At 29.5% G+C, this 15,757-nt stretch overlaps 1 protein-coding gene across 1 annotated transcript; it reads left to right on the top strand.

Moving 5' to 3' along the window:
- On the top strand, positions 3,068-4,183 carry LOC18586553 (non-symbiotic hemoglobin 2). Its single transcript, XM_018129011.1, is given in 5 exon segments — positions 3,068-3,259; positions 3,367-3,481; positions 3,723-3,756; positions 3,759-3,829; positions 3,934-4,183. Coding segments are annotated over 5 exon segments (459 nt in total). The 5' UTR covers positions 3,068-3,164; the 3' UTR covers positions 4,078-4,183.

The following is a 15,757-nucleotide window of genomic DNA, read 5'->3' as shown; positions in this document are numbered from 1 at the left end:
CTCATTGTTATACTTATCTGTTATTAGACCAGATATCATGTATGCAACTTGTCTTTTTTCAAGGTTAATCTCCATCACAAGATCACTTTAAGGCAGCAAAGAGAGTTATCAGATATGTGAAAGGAACTGTTAATTTTGGTCTCAAATATTTGAAGAATGAAAGTTATGAAGTTGTTAGGTATAGTGATAGTGACTGGGCAGGTTTAGTAGATGACTCTAAGAATACAAGTGGTTATTGTTATTCATTTGCTAGTGTTGTGTTCTCATGGAATTCAAAAAAACAAGAAATTGTGGCTCAATCTTCTACTGAGGCTAAGTATATAGCCACTGCAGTAGCTGCAAATCAAGCTCAGTGGTTAAGAAAAGTTTTATCTAATTTGAGAATGGTTCTGACTAAAGGAATTCTGCTTAATATTGATAATCAGTCTGCCATAGCTATTACCAAGAATTCGATGCATCATGGCAAGACTAAACACATCCGAGTTAAATTTCTTGCATTGAGAGATGTTGTGAAGAAAAATGAGGTTGATTTGAAGTATTGCTCAACTGAAGATCAGCTTGCTGATATTTTTACCAAGGGACTTAGCTGTGAAAGATTTGAGATTTTAAGATCTGGTTTGGGTGTTTGCAAAGCTAAAGATTAAGGAGGTGTGTTAGAAAAGTGATCTTTACTAGGTGATTGTGAAGCTGAGATGGTTGTTAAAAAAGGAACAAACCAGAAGGCAGGCTATAATGGTGGTTTGAAGATATAACGTAGCCATTGGTGATAAAACACAACAAGCAGGAGTTGTTTTTTACTTTACTAATTTGTTGTTATAAAACATTGTGAAAATGTGTCGTTTTTCTTTGATTGTTACTTAATCTTTACTCATACAGTATCATTTATTTCTTTTTGTAAGGCTTTAAGCCAAGGTTGTTTTTCCAGTCTGTTATATCGTTGCTTTGCACTGGTTTTCATATTGAATCCTATGCTAAGCTTCAAGTTAGTTTCATTTTTACTTCAATCAAGGCTACATCTTAGGATCTATAGATTTGGACTTTTCAAATTCTTTATACAAAGTCTGAAATATAAAGAGATTGTGTAGAGTTCCAAAATAAGGTTTTTGCTCTGTTTTCAGTCAAAACTTCTTCATCTTCTTCCACTGTTCTTATGATTTCTAGAATTATTTAATCACTAGTAATTTGAACAGGATCAAACAATATGGAAAAAGGGAAAAAGGAATACAAAATCTGTTGATGAATTTGCAAACTATTGTGAGAGGATTTCAATGAATAAACCCTTGCTCAACTTGCTCTAATACCATGATGGTTGTTGGGTAAGAAGACAAATGATGACCGCTAGGTACGAAGACATAAGGAATAATTGAGAGAACGAATCGTATTTTTCATTCATTACAGGTCATATGTACAGTACCCCATTTTATATACATGGGTTGCTAGCTGAAGCATCTAGAATGGGAAAGAAAACTGTTACCTACCGATACAAATTCCATCAACAAGAATAAAGAAATCTAACAAAAAACGTTAGTTATTTACATATTTATCTACACATTATTAAGGTACTGTTAGTTTCAAGCTTTTGATGATCTATAGCTGGTACTTGTTTATCTTCTTAATTGCAACCTCTTAATCCTCATGAACATCACCATATTCTCAATCATAGAACAACTTTGAGACAGGTGAACTTTGTTATAATGTTATTTGTATAGTGCAATCTTCTTATAATAATGGTTTTAGGATCTTAATTAGAGATGATGTAAGTGTTATCCACATATAATTGTCATAATTTTATTCAATATGATATTGAAAGATTTTCAAACGTTGTCTTCTTTGTTTGATGGTAAAGTAGAAATCAAGGAAGTCATATCAGCCTAGCAACTAGACCGGTGACTTCTATAATACCCCCAATAATTAATAGTGGTAAGACCATTTGGCTAAGAGTTACATTCATGAGTAAATATTGTAATCTTATTCCAACAATTCTTCAACATTTATGATCTAATTATTACGTCCAAAATAAGTATAATTAATGAATTACCTAAACAAATTATATAACTATATATAGAGCTGGACCAAACTCCCACGAAGTAAAACTTTAACTTGACATCTAATAATTTTAGTATTTCCACAATTCTACCTTACCATTGAAACAAGATCTCTCATTGACACTAGGATCAAATTTTTTACTTTAATTTCAATATAAATATATATATATATATATATATATATANCAATATAATAATATATATATATATATATATATATATATTTCTTTTCTAAATTAAGGTGGCTGGTCCAAGTTGAAGATCCAAACCAACAGAAATATAGAAGAAGGCTTAAAACTCAAACCCAATTCAAATGCAAATCCAACATCCAAGACTGTACTGACACAATTTTGGCCCATCTAAGAAGCCCAAGATTTAAAAGGTTCTATGCCCCAAACCTAGTATTTCACAACTTTATACATGCATTCGATATATATATTTCTCTACTAAAATAAGTTGATTCAAAGTTTCTCTTCCTCGAATTTGAAAAGAATAAAAAAATTGTACATAATATATATTGTACCATTTTTTTAATAATAAGTCATGGTTTATGCCTTGATTGGTGGAGTATCGTTGGCTCAAATATATCTTCAAAAGACCATCAAATAAAGTTGCTACATGTTTCTCTCTCAAAGGGGTTAAGTGGCATCCCTTAACCACTCCAATATCATGAATCATTGATGTATATATGTTAAATAAATAAATAAATAATAAATGTATATATTCAGGCAGAAAATCAGTGAGATATCGGGACGGTAGCCAACTATTTGGACAGATTTTCAGTCAGATGATCTTTCATCTATCTATGCACGTCTAAGATATCCAAACAAAGACAAATAAAAGGTTAGCTGTATGTGGATATTATTAATAGCAAATGAAGTCATATCTGAATTCGGCATTAATTGCTAATATAAAATATCATTCTCATGTAAATATCCACCACCACTCCTTTTTATAACAGCTAATTCAATTAATATATATTACCTTGCATGTAAAAAAAAAAAAACACTGCCCTAGGTAGATATATCTCTAGCTAGCTATCTATATACATAGAGAGCTCCACTCCCTCCGTACCTTTAAGAAACAAAAGGGGAAGAATTATTTAGTATTGGGAGAGAGATGGCTTTCACTGAGAAGCAAGAAGCGTTGGTGAAGGAATCATGGGAGCTTTTGAAGCAGAAAATTCCTGAACTGAGCTTGCGTTTCTTTACACTGTAAGTAATGTATAACTAAATTTGTTTATTCTTAACCATTTCTCTGAGAGAAACTGTTTGGTACTTTGCAGAAATTTTTAGTTTGTGTAATGCTATTTGTTTTGTAGAATTTTAGAGATTGCACCGGCTGCAAAGAGTATGTTTTCTTTTCTGAGAGACTCAGAGGAGATACCGCAGAATAATCCCAAGCTCAAGGCTCATGCTGTCAAGGTTTTCAAGATGGTGAGCCCTGTCTGCCATTTCCAAATTTGTCTTCTTCATACTAATTATTGATTTAAGCATTTTGACATTAAATTAACAACTGAAAGTATATTCAGCTCAATGGACAGGTAAAAGGAAAAATATAACAGACCTGCTAGTATTGGTATAAGAATTTTGAACTAAAATTGATAAACAAGTTGTCGTATAGGTACATTATCTAATGTATTCGACATACTTAATTTGACGTTATCCTTCAAACAAGACATGCGAGGCAGCCGTTCAACTTAGAGTGAACGGGTGGCTGACACAACTCTCAAGTATCTGGGCTCTGTTCATCTCAAGAATGGTGTCATTGGTCCCCATTTTGAGGTACCTTTTAGCAAATCACATTATATTTGCATATATAGATGTGTTCTGTTGGTTGAATATTCCATAAAAGTAATCAATTTCCTATTTTCAATTCACTGTTTCAGGTGGTGAAAGAGGCACTTTTGAGAACAATTAAAGAGGCAATTGGAGAAGAGAAATGCAGTGATGAGATGAGCAGTGCCTGGGGTGAAGCTTATGATCAGTTGGCTGCAGCTATCAAGGCTAAGATGAAGGAAGAGGCTGCTTAATTTCCATCCACCAAAAAAAAAAGTTTAGTGCCCACATTAAGAAAGTTATTGAAGAAATTGTTAATTTAACGTCTAAATCTATTCAATCCATCAGCAATTTGATTAATTTTGCCGTCTAAATTATTGTTCTTTTTCATTTATATGCGAATAAGACTCGATGTACCATGGGCATAATTTTGGCTGGTGCAGTTTCGGGAAAGCATCGTTTGAATTGTCACCGGCCCTTTCTCAAAACCCCTCTCTTCTTCTTCCTCCATTGATAAGCTTCTTCACAGCTTTCATCTGCCAGAATTCTAATAAATCTTAACATGTTATAGGAGGGATATATTTGATAACAATATCAGTGAATGCAGATGTTGTGGTATCACCTTATCAGGAGAAGCATTAAATCCAGCAGCACATAACTTGAATTTTCACAAATACCACATTTTTTCAAGGACTTTGTACTATGGAGATAATTTATGTTCTCGTGATTGTTAAATTTCATATAACTGAAAATTGGATAATGAATTACAATCATAAATTGTTAAAGAAAATTACAAGCTTAGACCCTGATTAATTGTAAACAAGTTCAGAATGTAGTACAAGTGTAGTCAATGACTCCCGCGACTTGACCGCAAGCGTCTTATGTCTCCTAGCTACTGTTGGGATGAGCCCTGCAGCTAATTGGAATTGGTTAAGGCTTAATTCCAATCATGCAACAACATCATTCATGTTAAATGATTAAAGATTTTTCTTTATCAATAAGACATTAATTATAACAAGTTATAAGTCTAATTAGATGAAGTACATGAGATTAATATGCTTTGCAAGGGAACTATATTGGGTTGCAGTTATAAGATTTTTATGTATCAAAGCGTAATCTCAAAATATTCTTGGTCAATGTATCATTGAGACTAGACATCAATGATACCTAAAGACTGGTACATTCTATGTTCCTTACTTGAGAAGTAAGCAATCGATCTCATAAGTTGAAGTATAGAGATATTTGAAACTAGAATGTAGGTGCATGCCTTGGAGAGCAAGTTCATTGAACATGACCCGCCATGAGAAGTGCATTTGGTATTTCACTCAAGTGTCTGTGCAATACTTCTCATGTGTCAGTTGTGTAAATACTCCATAAACTTGAGACACCAAGTTGTCTTATGTGTGAAGTGCTATGCTTTGATTTCATCCTTACAAGAGCCTAATCAGGGATGCCAAAATAGGATGCTTTTGGGTATAGCATGAAGCATGTGAAAGCAAATGAGTGGTTAAGATAGGAATCATTATCTCAAGTGATGCAGGAGATATATCCTAACTGTTTTTGGTTGATATTAGCTTATTAAAGTCCTTGACCAAGGAGACTTGAGATTATGAAAGGAGTTTCATAAGTCTCTATAAAGTTAATGATCTAACTACAAGAACAAATATGGAGATCAATAAGAATAAACACTACATCAAGCTCTTATCATCTTCGGGATATATGATGAGAGAATGAATTACACTGATAAACTATACACTGAAAGGTTGCCAAAGAATCTTTTGACTCTCCTAACAATTGGGTGGCCATAATACATTGTTAGATGCCAATTTTGGTCTATGAAATTGAATTAGTTAATTTAAAATTGAATATGATTTATTTAAGTTATTTAATTAATAAAATTATAATTCAATTCTATTGCCAACATATTCAGAACCTAATGGGTAACACACAAAAGTTGCAATTTGAATTAAATTGAAAGTGTGATGATTTAAGTTAGACTTAAACCAAATTCTAGGTTTTAACTACTAAGGACCCAATTAAAAGAGTTTAATTAGGTATTGGTTAAATATTATAATTGTTATAATATTAAGGACTTATTTTGTAAATTTTAATAAGTTAAACCTATATATAAATATCACATTATAGCCATTCTTTTTTTCTAAAGGGAAGGAAACAAAAAAAATGGTTTTTCTCTTGAGTGCTGCCACTCTTGAGAAGTTTATTATATTTTTTTTAAAACCTCTCCTTTGATTCTTTGTTGGAAATCAAAAAAGAAAAAAGGACAAATCGTTGTCCACTTACTAGCACAAGCCCGTGGCATAAAGCTCTCTCCTTAGAACACTTGTTATATTGTTCAAGTGTTATCTCAATTTAACTGCCCATAGCAATCGTGTGTGCACCATTGGAGGCCAAGTGATTGAGTGACTGAGATTCTTTCATACAAAAAGTGTTCACGTTTTGTCACCAAAAGGAATCCATTTAATTACGATATCACTTGGAAAGGTAAAACTTTTTCTAATTTTATATGGTGCTTAACTTCGTATTAAACAACCAAAGTAATCCAAAAGTAGGAGATATGGTTTTTATTTTATTTCAATTTTTGTTATTCCACTGCGTTGATGCTCTAATCATGTCGTTTTTAGCAGCTAGAATAAGGAAAACATTTGGAATTGGATATACACATGGTATTAGAGAAATTATACCAAAAAACAAAAAAAAAATTGGAAACTGTCTCAATCGTACAAGAGAAGGGTTTTGATTTAGGTTGAAAGATAATCGATTTAAATATTAATAATAATAACAATAATAATATAATAATAATAATAATTTTTTATCATTCAAATGCTATATTTAGGAGTGAGCAATTAGATAGTTTAGTAGGTTTGGTCTATCATATCTAAGGACTAAATAGACCAAATATTTTTAGAAAATCGATTAGAACCGACTTAAACATAAAAGAAGATCAAATGGACTAAATATCGAATCGATTCGGTTAGTTCAATTTTGGACCAAAAGATCAAATTTTATTCACTTTTTTTTTTTTTACAAATAACAATATTAAATGTTAAAATTGAGTGAGTTTGTTCACAGATTAATAAAAATGAAAGAATATTGAGGAGGAAGAAAAATACTTTATTCTTCATTAAAATTAAAAAAACGATTACAAGCAAACTATTTATATTTGTCTGTTAAAAGTAAAGAATAAAGTCAACACTCCTAATTACTGACTAAATAATTACTATACAGTAAAAAAATGGTAAAAAGTAAAAAGTAACTATTACAATAAATAGTCACATGACATGCACATGACAATTTCTCTTTGTTAGCAGCCTTTGAGTTTGTCATTTGATCTTCAATCTTTCAAATTCAATTAAAAAGTTTTCCAAATATATCTAATTCTCCCCCTCAAAATGAACTATGTATATTATACACATTCATCTTGCTAAGTAACTTACGAAAATCTTTAAGTTTTAAAGCTTTAGTAAAAAGATTTGCAAGTTGATCTGTTGTTGAAACATACATTGGTTTTATGAAACCTATAATTACTTTTTCTCTAATAAAGTGAAAATTGAGCACAATGTGTTTTGAACATTCATGAAACACAAGATTTTTGATGATGTAAATAGCAGATTAATAGTCACAATATAGCTTCACATCATCTGTTTGACAAATTCCAAAATCTACCAATAAGAATTTGATCCAAACTATCTCATAAAGATGTTGCTCCCATGGAAAAATATGCAGCTTCAACTGAACTTTTGGCAACCACAATTGTTTCTTAGCTTTTCAATTAACCATCGAATTCCCAAGAAACAAAGCATATCTAGTTACTAATTTTCGAGTATTAGGACAGCTTACCCGATCACTATCAAAATAAGCTTGCATTTTCAAGTTTGATTGTGAATGCATCAAGAGTCCTTGCCTTGGTGCTCCTCTCAAGTACCTTAAAACTCAAAGTGTAGCAAATAAATAATCATTAGAAGGCCTATCTATAAACTGAGATAACACTTGAACAACATAACAAATGTCTAGTCTTGTGAAGGTCAAATACAGTAACTTCCCAACCAGTTGTTTATACATCGTAGGATCTTTCAATTTGTTATCCTCAGCAGATTTCTACAGTTTGTAATTATAATCCATAAGAGTTGACACTAGTTTAGCAGCTAGTAAACCACATTCTTCAAGCATATCCAAAGCATACTTGCGTTAACAAATTGATATCCCTTTAAGGGATCTAGCAATTTCTAATCCCAAGAAGTACTTGACTATACCTAAATCCTTTAAATCTTTTAACTTGAACTGAGAACTTAAGTTCTCTTTAATACTATTTACTAGTTGATTAAAGGTACTACCAATAACAATATCATCTACATACACAAAGCAATGCACCAAAAATTCCATCTTCAACAGTCAAAGTGAATAAAGAACAATTTGACAAAGATTACTTAAAACCATATTTGATAAGGCAAGTGGTAAATTTCCACTACCTAGAAGCTTGTTTAAGTCCATATAAGGACTTGTGCAGCTTGCAAACTAGCTTTGTATTAGATGAATACTCCCTCTAAATTGAATAACTAGGTAGTATCTCCATATAAACTTCTTCTTAAAGATCTCCATGAAGAAATGCATTGTTAACATCAATATGCATTAAACACCATCTTTGTATTGCTACTATAGCTAGAAAAACTCTAACTGTTGTTTGTTTAGCAATAAGGCTAAATGTTTTTTGATAATCAAAGCCTTTAATTTGATTGTAACCTTTTACTACTAAGCGTGCTTTATATCTTTCCACACTACTATCAACTTTGATTGTCACTTTATATACTCATTTATAGCCTATAGCATGACAATTTGAAGGCAAGGGTACCATAGACCTAGTCCCTTGTGTTACATTGCCTAAAGTGTATAGTAAATGACATACCCTAGTGTCATTTGGTTGTGCAAAGTTCTATTTCAATGTATTCCAAATTTCCTTGGCATTATCCATATAAAAAACTGTTGATGCTATAGGTGCGGTTACAAAGTCCAAAAGTCAAGCTACAATGAGGTCATTACATTTATTCCACGACTCAAATAAAGGATCCATAGGCTCTAGTTTAGGTATAGTACCATTCACAAAACCAATCTTATTTCTAACAAAAAAGGCAAGTAACAACGATCTACACCAAGGCACGTAATTATTTGTTGTCAGCTTAGGGTTTGTTACTAGCGATTTAGGATGATCACTATGATGCAGATAAAATGGTGATTGAGGATTCTTCTTTGGTGAAACACTAGCCCTTGAGCTTAATTGATTTGCCATTGGCAAATCTTTAAATGAGGAAGAAGAATTTATTTTGGTGTTCGTCATTGTTACCAAATTTCCATAAACCAGAAATCTCTAAATCAAACAAACAAGAAATCCTAAAATCAAGAAATTAACAAATAAAATTTTCTACTATCCTTTGAGTAGGAGATAGAAACAAATCAACACCGATTCAAGAAGCAAGAAGATCAAGATGCTTGCCTAAATCGGTAGCAGTTATCACTATAAGGTCACCCGTTTTGATACCATGTTAAAATCGAGTGAGCTTGTTCATAGATTAAGGAAAATAAAAGAATATTGAGGAAGAAGAAAAATGCTTCATTCTTCATTAGAACCAGAAAAATGATTACAAGCAGACTATTTATATCAATCTATTAAAAGTAAAGAGTAAAGTCAACACTCTTAACTACTAACTAACTGAATAATTACTATACAGTAAAAAAAAGTAGAAAGTAAAAAGGAGCTATTTACAATAAATAGTCACATGACATGCACAAGACACTTTCTCCTTGTTACCAGCCTCTGAATCTGTCATTTGATCTTCAATCTTCTTGAGACTTTCAATCTTTCAACTTCAGTTTGTAAATTCTCTAGGTAAATCTAATATTAAAACTTATAAATTTTATCCATAATTATAAAATATGAAATAAAAATTAGTAATAAAAATATATATTTTATATAAATTTAAGAATAATATATATAAAATATTAGTTTGATCGTACTCGAGCATTTGACTCATTGATTGGTGTATGATTTCTCTGCTTAAAAGCAAGGTTTGAATCCCCCTTCCTCCAAATAAAAAAAAAATTCAATCTTTTATTCGGTTTGGTCTAAAAATTTTAAAATCGAAAACCCACTAAATAAAATAATTGAATCAAACTTTTTGAACCAATAGATTTAATGGATCAATTGAATCGAATCATTTTACTTAAACCACATTTGATTCAATTAGATCATTGGTCCAATCTTCTTTTACTCGCCCCTAGCTATACTCCCTTCTTGGAAATAATTGATTTACCCTTGTTAGAAAAGAAAAAGGGTACTGAAGCAGGAATAAGAACTCAAACCTTTTATTTCGTGGAATATTTGAAATCAGACAGTTGAATACATGCTTCAATTCAAAAGAAGAATTTAAAAGGTATGTATGGAAAAAGTCATAACATGAAGGAATATAACAAATGATTCATAGTCACTGTCGTCTCACTTTCAAGTTTCATTTAGTTTTCAATTATAAAATATATAAAAATTAAATTAATTTCCACTATCCACTTGATATCATTTGATGATTATGGACCTTAAAAGGAACCAAGTAAGGGATAGCATAAATAAGAACTGCTAACTGGGCTTTTAGAAGGGTCTAACTTATTAAAGTTGTCTTTATTTTGTAAAATGAAATATATTAATAATATTAAATTCATAATATTACTTGATAGTAAAATTTAAAAATGGTTAAAATTTAGATGGTGCAATTTAGATGAATTTCGTAAAATTTAATCATTTAAACGGTTGAATAATTCAAACCTAATGAATTGGTAAAACCTATTGAGTAGTCATACATATAAAAATAAAATATTATAATTTAATATTTCATTAATTCTTATAGGTTTATTGTTACAAAACTACTACATAATTTTTTTTATCCTTCAATAACTTCAGATTAAATTTTGTATATTAATATATATTTTTGTTATTTAATTTATAATTTTTTTCTTATTTTATTTTTTCAAATATACAAAAATTTTATGATGATTAAGAACCAATTTTTGTTCTTTTTTTTCCTTTACTTGGAGAGAAATAGACAAGAAACTTAAGTAAATACTATTATCCAAGTCGTTCCAAATTTTTAATATGAAATTGCAAAAACTTTTCAACAAAAAAAAAAAATTGCATAGGTTCACTCTCATTTCTTCCCTTGCTTAAAGCCCGGTTATGAAACTGACACGTGAGCAAAAACGAAAATCTTAGCTACCCCCTCTTGCATACAAAAACTCAACTACTTGCTTCAATCCTCATGGGCTTTGTCCATTGGCCACGTCAAGATCTCCAGATTTTCAATCAAGGGTATACACGTGTCTTTTTATAGAGGAAGTGCGCTTTTTCTCTACCGCTAGGGTGAATCTAGCCGACCTCTCAGCTCATAATCTAGCAACATATTGAATTATTGAAACGCCAAAACGCATGTGGATTTATTTTTGTATTTGGCTATGCAGTTGTAAATATTTCATTTAATAATAATTTATTCCTCGATCTTACACCGAGGAGAGCATGACTTCAAAGCAAAAAACTATAAATCCAAGGCAAATTTACTTGTTTCACTGAAATGTTCTTGTAGGCAGTTGGACAGTCTTATAATTGTGAAAAATTCATACCAAGGTTTAAACCTAAATTTAATTATTCATATAAGATACACATAATGGTTTTGGGTTCATAATTGTATATGGTTTTAGACACTACTAAAATGTTAGGATTTTTTTACTGAAATAAAAAAAATATTTATCGTGATTGAATCCCTGATATACTCAATTTCTCTATATCAACAATCTCTTCCCTTTTCAAGCGACCATAAAAAGGGTGTGCCGACATATTACTAGAAGGCTCATGATTATGAGAAGCATTCCTCAAATGAAGTACCCAAAACCCATCACTTTGTCTCTTCACATGAAGAGCAAAAGGACAATTAATAAGGTGTGTACATGAGGCTCTTTGTTTCTTTTCTATAGGAATTTTATCTCTATCTCGATAAATTCCTTCTCTGTCACAGCCAATAGTCACATACCTATCGTTTCTCGAATCTTTTTATTGATGTTGCATACCCCTCTTGACAAGCAAAAGTTCTTGACTTTAGTTCTTCACATGTATGAAGTCTCCTTGAATAAAATTCGATCATATCTCTGTAAACACATTAATCATTCGTTGTCGTAACACTTAAAATTTATAATAAATTAAAAAAAAATAACCATCAACAATAATATTGGATAAAATATTTTACTAAAAAATAAATACTAAACAAATGAACGCCAACCATAATTTTGCACTTAACAATTACTATATATTGATTGTATTTATGAGTTTTGTAAAACAATTTCTATCTAATGACATTATTATTTTTTCCTTTTAAGTATTTTGTTTAGGCTTGGCCAAAGGGGAAGGGTGAAAACTCAAACCATAAAGTACTTGCATCAAAAGTGTTACATATAATCAAAATAGAATACAATATTGCAATTTCCATTGATAAAGATGATAATTTGATATACGTACCTGATGTGTTCGCAACTTGCTAGTTGCCTCAAAGACGAGTTGGTGGTGGAAAGGGTTTTGGGGCGAGCGCTGCCAGAGACGAACAACTAGGGTGTTTTTTTTTTTTTAGTTATTTTATTTTATTTTTATTCTTTTGTAGATAAAATATTATAACTTTTTATATGGTTTTTCGAAATTATGTTGACCTGCTGCCCAGATGGACATTTTTATCCACACACAAATTTTACCTTGAATTTATAGTTTTTTGCCTTGTAGTTATGCTGTCCTTTTTTTTTTTCTTAACTTCTATTCTAACCTGACAATTTTCCTAGAATTTTAGCCCAAAGCCTTATCTCCTTTTCTTTATATAATTTCTTGAAGATAATTCTTACAATTCCTATTTAATTAAAAAAATTAATTTGTAGTGTTTTTTTTTTTACAATTCAAGCGTAAAAGTCATAAAAATAATTTTTTATTAAAAAAATTTATATTAAGAGAACGCAAACTAATTGTGTCATAATGAAACCTTTATTGTTCCAAAAAAAAAAAAAAGAGAGAGAAAGAATTAGTTATGCCTGTTAAATGAGAACATCAAATTTTGTAAATTTTCTTCTTTCTTTGTTTGGTTTCTAAGAAAATTAAGAAGATTTCAAAATTTTGAATTCATTTCACGTTCCAAGAAATTCTTTCTGCCAAATGCTTATACCTTGTTTTTTCAGTCTTTGCTCGGATGCTTAGAAAGTACGAATTTTCCCACATTTCTTGCATTTTTCACGTCAAGCGACAGAGCATTATTCTAAATTTCATATAAAATTTGACTTAAAAATATCTCTTTTTTTTAAATAAATTTCTTATGCAAACTTTTTTCTTTTAACCAGTTGGTGTTCAGTAAACAATAATTAAATTAATTAGGGTTATGTCAATTTAGGTTTAAGAAAAAGAAAGGAGAACAAAATTAGGGCTTTTGGTTAGGATTTAAGATATGAAAAAGGAAGATTTGAATTCTATTATTTTAGATAGAAGATTATGTACCAATTAATGAGTTAAAATGTTTAAGTGTGGGTTTTTTATTAAAATTTAGTCATGGTGACATTGGAAAAAGAAAAAGCCACGTGTAACTTTTTTTTTTTATTTAAAAGGTTACATCATCCAAAAAAATATTTAAAAAATTTACATTAATACAAGTCAATAAAAATTAAGATGTTAATTCCACATTAGTACATGTATCGTACTCTCTAACAATGTTAGTAACTATCTTTGATTTAACTCATTTTTAAAATTGAAACATTAAATTCGCTATTTTCACTTAAATCCTATAATTCTTTACTTTGATAGCAACAACAGTTTTTTTTTTTTTTTTAATTTGGGAAAAATAAAAATTTAAATTTAACCCTTGAAGTGAAAAATTAAAATAGTTATGGTTGAACAACATATTCGACACACGCAATTATTATTTAAATAGAATCTCTTAGAATGAATTGTGCGAATTCAATCTCACAAAAAATTCGCAGTTCTCACTAATTCAAAAAGATTTAACTTAAATACTCAAAAGGAAAATCAAATTTGAACGATGACAAATGCATTGAATTAAAAAATATTTTAAAATATTTCATAAAAAAAAAGGTCGCTTGGAAGTTGGAACATCAAAAATCATATTAGATTGTGGCCAAAGCAAGTCAATAAACAGCTGTAAAATAATGGAACCAAAGCAAAAGGTTATAGGTTGAATTATTGAATTAAATAAAAATGATCCCCATTATTAGAAGTTAAAATTCCATTTTCATTTCCTTTAGTAACCAATGACAGTCTCAATGTTGTCCTCCTTAACAAAGTTAATAAAAAAGGCCACCTTGCTTTAACAGGTTGTTGACCCCTCCACATGGGGTTGTTGCCCTGAAATTGTCAGTAATATCAGAGAGGGGAGGTGGGTCTTTCTTTTATACTTACCGAATGAAACTTTTCAGAATTTAAATAAAACATAAAGAAAACTGCATGTTTATGTTACTCATGTCACTGTCTCAATACTTTTTTCACAATTTCATTTAATTAACTCATTCTCTTAATGACAAGTATTTTTGTTCCTAATAATGGAGAGAGTATCCTCTTGTGGGGTATTGGTTTATTAGGTTAAGCCCACCATTGTCTTCTAGTTTTGTTGTTTTCCCATCCCTATTTCTTGTTTTCAAGCTTTCAATATAAGGTTTAGGGTTTAGTATTTTCATCACTATTTTTTGTTTTCACAAGTTATTTTTTTTATATATTTTTTAAAGTTATTTTTATGATTTTGTTCTTACTTTTTTGGTGTTAAATATCATATAACATCATTTTATATATTTAAATTTGAATGTGAAATATATCAAAGCCATTTCTATAAAATTTAAATGATTTTAAATTGAGCAGAAAATAAATAAAAATTAATTAAAAAGAGGAAAATAATATGAATAAATTGTGATCTTATATAATTAAATTAGATACATGTTTTAATATATAACAAAAGTATTAGATATCTCAATTATTTATAAATAGCAGAGAAGATTCTTTCCTGATTTAGCTATCTTAATTCAAAGTCGAGATTTTCTCAGATATTAGGTTTGACTCCTCTTTTATGGACTAAATAGTTCAATTTAATGCATACAAAAAAAAAAAAGAAGACCTATTTTCTGAGTGAAATGAAAAAACAGTCTGATTAACAACTATCTATAAATACTAATTAAGGATAGTTAAAATATTATTTAATTATTTTTACATTTAATACATTAGTTTAACCAAATTTAAGAGGAACAATGCGTTAACAAATTTTTTTTATTAAATATCACTGTAATTTCTGTCACTAAACACTGATTAACATTTTCTATTTAAAAAAAAAGACAAGACAAATGTTATCGTTATTTTTAACTAGTCCCTCCCAATCTCATTACCAACTTAATGTTCAAATATATCAGTAAATTTATATTAATAAATAATATTAAAGATAATATACTTTGACTGATATTTTATAAAAAGTAATGTGGATGATAATTTTTAAATTAATAAATATATAAAATTTTATAGGTTCAAATAAGATATTATAATCTTGATTCAATCCACTATCTAATGCTTCATTTTATTATTATTTGTCTTTTCGAAAATTTCCGAAAACTAAAATCATATATATATATTTGATTAAAAATGAATATCTAATTAAAATATAAAACACATACATTTAAGAATAACTATTTTCCATTTATGAAGTTTTGATTATTTAAAAGCATTATTTTTTTTTTTAAAAAAAGCATTATTTTTGGATAATATTTAAAAAAAAAACTATGTACTTTGTTATACAGATGCTTTTTTTTAATTTTTTAAAAAAGAAAACATAAGCAGTAATAAATAATAGTAATAAAATGAAATTT

The sequence above is a fragment of the Theobroma cacao genome, chromosome 10 (genome assembly GCF_000208745.1).
Source record: "Theobroma cacao cultivar B97-61/B2 chromosome 10, Criollo_cocoa_genome_V2, whole genome shotgun sequence".
Lineage (NCBI taxonomy): Eukaryota > Viridiplantae > Streptophyta > Magnoliopsida > Malvales > Malvaceae > Theobroma > Theobroma cacao.
This window is presented reverse-complemented; position numbering and strand designations above follow the sequence as displayed.